Source organism: Nansenia antarctica, assembly GCF_963989245.1.
Source record: "Nansenia antarctica genome assembly, chromosome: 6".
NCBI lineage: Eukaryota > Metazoa > Chordata > Actinopteri > Argentiniformes > Microstomatidae > Nansenia > Nansenia antarctica.
The window spans coordinates 5,462,180-5,467,179 of record NC_137676.1 but is presented as its reverse complement, the minus strand read 5'-3'; the positions used below and the strand labels follow the sequence as shown (position 1 = coordinate 5,467,179).

General features: G+C 48.9%; 1 protein-coding gene across 1 annotated transcript in view; it reads right to left on the bottom strand.

Annotated features, from left to right (window-relative positions):
- The window catches only part of camta1a (calmodulin binding transcription activator 1a), a gene marked incomplete at both ends in the record, with an annotated part of 132,863 nt that overhangs the window by 72,943 nt on the left and 54,920 nt on the right, over nucleotides 1–5,000 (bottom strand). The window contains 2 exon segments of the mRNA XM_080533531.1: nucleotides 1–11; nucleotides 14–73. The exon segment at nucleotides 1–11 is cut by the window's left edge and continues 13 nt beyond it. Coding sequence (XP_080389657.1) covers nucleotides 1–11; nucleotides 14–73 — 71 coding nt within the window.

The following is a 5,000-nucleotide window of genomic DNA, read 5'->3' as shown; positions in this document are numbered from 1 at the left end:
GAGGTCAGTGGGGTGAGAGGTCAAGTTCATTACAAACAGGAAAACCATTATGGCGTCTGATGTCAGGGGTTTTCTGTGGAAGAGATAAAGCAAGGAGGGGGGGGTGAGGTAAGTACACTTGGCTGTGTGAGTGGTGTTTAAGTCCTACATCCACTTGTACAAGACGTAGCACTCAAATATTAATGTGACACAATACCACAGTACACACTGATCCATTAGCATTGTTCTGGGGTGGTGTGTGTGTGTGTGGGGGGGGGGGGGGGCTGTGTGTGTTGTGTGTTCTTATGGGGGGGGGGTTGGTGGGAGACTGTGGAAGGGGGGTTTACTGGATCACAGACACTTCTTCCACCACCCCCTATAAAGAAAAACAGACAGCCTCTTTTTTTACCATCCCATAACGGGGGGGTTCAGGGGGGGGGTCACGCCGTAAATTAGGTGTTTGCTCATTTCCAAACCTCTCAAGGAAATTAGGTGAGAGACTAAGTAGAGAGCAGCCGAGGACCGCCATGATGTCATTCACACTCTGTCTGTCTCTCACACACATGCACACACGCACACACACACACACACACACACACGCACACGCACACACATGCATGTGGTTTGAGAAACCAGGAAGTAAACGTTGTAGAAAGGAAGGAGCTGATTGGGTAGCAGCACTTCCCCATCCAGCCTGTGTGTGTCTTGTGCAGCTAAACCTGAAACTTTTTTTTTAAGCACTTTGAGCTGCAACGTTTGCAGGAAAAGTGCTATACAAATAAAGGTTATTATTATTATTATTATTATTATTATTATTATTATTATTATTATTATTATTATCTCTCTGTCTGAGGAGTTCCTCTACCATCACCCATGAATAGTTATAGTAGTTTGACTCCATCACTCAACCATAAGGCTATGAACAACACCTTAACAACCCCAGCACCTTAACAACCCTAACACCTTGACGACAGCGCCTTAACAACCTCAACACCTTGACAACAGTGCCTTTAACAACCCCAGTACCTTGACGACAGCACCATACCTTGACGACAGCGCCTTAACAACCCCAACACCTTGACAACACACCTTAACAACCCCAGCACCTTGACAACAGCACCTTAACAACCCCAGCACCCTGACGACAGCGCCTTAACAACCCCAGCACCCTGACGACAGCGCCTTAACAACCCCAGCACCTTGACAACAGCACCTTAACAACCCCAGCACCCTGACGACAGCACACACTAACAACCCTGCCGTCTCTCCTCCCCAGCATCATTAATTGTCTGGTGATTGTGCAGCAGAGAGGCAGCCGGGGTGGGGGGGAGGCAGGAGGAGCTCTCACAGGTATTAGCAGCTAATTGCCATCAACGAAACAAGCAGTAGTTTCTTGAGAAAACAATCTATATTAATTCCTCCTATTCTCCCCCAATGAATACACGCCGCAAAATCTTCGGGCACACAAGATAAATGCTTATACCATAATTACAACTAATTGTGCAAATAATTGCAAAGTTCTCGTGCCACCTACACCCAGACTCACACACAAAGCAATCTATACGGCTGCTGGCTGTGGAGCATGGTAAAGACTGTGATAGAGGATATGAACTCTCACTCTCTCTCTCTCTCCTCTCTCTCTCTCTCTCTCTCTCTCTCTCTCTCTCTCTCTCTGTTTCTCTCTTTCTCTCTCTCTTTCCCTATTTCTCTCTCTCTCTGTCTCTCTCTTCTCCCTGTTTATCTCTCTTTCTCTCTCTCTTTCCCTATTTCTCTCTCTCTCTCTGTCTCTCTCTCTCTCTCTCCCTGTTTATCTCTCTCTTTCTCTCTCTCTTTCCATATTTCTCTGTATCTCTCATGTGTCTGTCTGTCTGTCTGTCTGTCTCTGTCTGTCTTTCTGTCTGTCTGTGTCTCTCTCTCTCTTTCTCTCTCTCTCTTCTCTCTCTCTCTCTCTCTCTCTCTCTCTCTCTCTCCTTCGCTCTCTCTTATTTATGTGACACATGGCTTGGGTGAGAAAGAATGTTGTGCTTCATGGAAAATATAATATAATTGACAGGAGGGGGGGGGGGGTTGGTGGGGGCTGACAAGGATATTCTGTAAGCAAACATGCTTTAAAAAAATAAAAAGCCCCAAAAACATGTCTCTTTCCCTACCAAAACATGAGAGGGGCCCGGGGGAGCTTTTACGCTTTGGGACGCGGCTTTGAGATGATATCCCCATCCGCTTTTGAGAGGGGAACAACTACAAACAAACAAAACATCACCTGCGAATCCGCAGATAGCCCTTTACAGCAGGTTTACACCCTAATCCCATTCACTTCAGGTCAGGACAATATCAATCCTCTTTTCCCTGCTCCGCTGGTCAGAGCACACATCAGAACAAGATCCTGTGTGCCTCTCTGAGAGAAGAGGATGAGGAGAAGAAGGAGGGAAGAGGGAGAGGAGAGGGAGGGGAGGTGGAGAGGAGAGGGAGAGGAGAGGGAGAGGGGAGAGGAGAGAGGAGCGGGAGAGGAGAGAGGGAGAGGAGAGGGAGAGGGAGAGGAGAGGAGAGGAGAGGGAGAGGAGAGGGAGAGGAGAGGAGAGGAGAGGAGAGGAGAGGAGAGGAGAGGAGAAGAGAGGAGGGGAGAGGAGAGGGAGAGGAGAGGAGAGGAGAGAGGAGAAGAGAGGGAGAGGGGCAGAGGGAGACCAGGCTATCCCCCGTCTATTACAGACGAGCCAATCATCAAAGACAAATTACTGTACACTTCACTGGGAGCTAATTCCAAATGAGATGCAAGTCATCAAAAGATAAGCAGCACTGCGATATTTTGCATCTACAAATTGAAAAATGTCTGCTTTCAAATCTGGTTTTAATAATGCAAACTTAGGTAAAGAAAAGTGGGGGATTTGAGGTGGGTGTTTGATTGCAATTTGTCATCAACCCGATGGATATGTAATGTATGTATGTACGCCAGGACATGCCATCATCATCAATGAGAAAGCGGACCACCATCCGATTGTACATATTACATTAAAAGAAAAAAAAGCGTAACATTTCAAAACCTCCTCCTCCTCCTTTGATCAGAATGGATAACACTTCTCATTCATCCCTCTCTGTCTGGTGTTGCCATGGATTCCTTTGGGGGGGGGGGGTGGCGGTGGAAGGAGGGGGGCGGGGGGGAGTAAAACATACAAGACTAAAGAGCTAGTCAATACTCCTGTACAACATACGTCTCCTCAAAATGCCTGGGTCAGCTCCCCCACCACGCTCATTCCGGATCATTCCGTGTCGTCCTCCGTTAATGCTTCCATTCCTTCTCCTGGTCTCCTTCTATCACTGAGGAGGTGTGTGAATGTGTTACGGAGAGTTTCAACCCTAATGGTTGACATTTCCCATGGAAGAGGCATGGTGTGTGTATATACAGTAGTATACAGTAATACGCTCAGAGAGAGAGAGATGAGTAGCGGTGTTGACAATGTCAATATTTTTCCCGCCGCTCCCCGACATGCAGAGTAGGCATATACACTAATAACAGAACAAGTGTATCAGCAAACCAACGCACAATGCCAGAGAGGGTTGGGGGGGGGTTGGAGAGGGGGGAGGTGGAGGGGGGGGGGGGGACTTTGAATAGCTGCTGCTACAAATGACCTGACAGGACAAATACAGTGAATGTACACAGAGAGAGTTTGAAAATATGCTTTTAGTTATGTTACAGCTTTGTAGAAAGCTGACCAGGTGGGGAGGAGGTTTGACCGTACGCACGACAAACGACTGGATGTCGTGTGGTCCTCTGCCAGTGTTGCCAGATTGGGCGTATTCCCGCCCCAATTGGGCTACTTATGATAACACTGGGCGGCTTTTAGACTGTGGTCAGGCTGGAAAACAATCCCATCTGGCGACACTGTCCTCTGCGGCTCTGTCGGTAGAGCGCGGTGTTAACAACACTGTTTTAGTTGCGGGTTTGATTCCCGCTGGGTCCGTATATACTGAAAAATGTATGCTCTCACTCACTGCGATGTCAGTCACTTTGGGTAAAAGCGTCCGCGTGGCATGTATATTATATGAGGAAGAGGAAGCCGCACGAACACACGCTATCGTCATGGTTACCGTTCGAAGTGCCCATCCAGCCACCATCGTCCACCATCTTGGATCTCGTGGTGACCTCTACTGTCGTCATGGACACCCTAGTAGTTTATGGTTCCATCGTTCCAGGTTAAAGTTCAGTGGAGTCAAGGTTCTTCAGGAGACAAATATCTCACCTGCCTACTCGCTGTTTCATGTCTCCCCCTCTCCGTTCCCACACTCCCCCCCCACACCACCCCCCCCCCCCCACCAGCCCCCCACCATCCTCCCACCAGCATATGATGGGGGGCTTATCATGAAAGCGCAGCGTGGAGATATTGTTCAGGAACGCTTTCAAGTCGTCCTGATTAAAGAGCTTCACTTTTATTCTCTCTAGTACACACTCTCTCTCTCCCACCCCCCACCCCCCCCCCCCCCCCCCCTCCCTTCCCAGTAGTACACACGGGCACCATTTTGGGTTGTTGTTGTTGGAGTTTATGGTAAACAGACTGCACCTACACTGTAAAGCGCCTTATTTCCAAAGCGCTTTACAATGGCCTCTCATTCACCCGTTCACACACACACACACACACACACACACCAATGGCGGCAAGCTATGGTAGCTTGTACAAGGTGCCGCCGGCCCGCTCATTGGGAGCAATTCGGGTTCAGGGACACCACCTCGACATGTGGCCAGCCGGGGGATCAAAACCGCGGAACCACTGACCTCACGATCAGACACCAGCTCTACCTCCTGAGCCACAGTCGCCCCCCCCCCCACCAAAATTAACACATACCTAAACTGTTGGCCCCTTCTGTTAAACCACACATCCAGTTGTCCCTGCCCATAGAGAGGGAGCTGCCTCCGCTGGCTGCGTGCATCACCATCGCCATGGTTATCACCGGTGTTTCTATGGATACCACTATTACGTACTGTATATATATATATATATATATGGGTTGGAGAGGAGGAAAGAAGATTC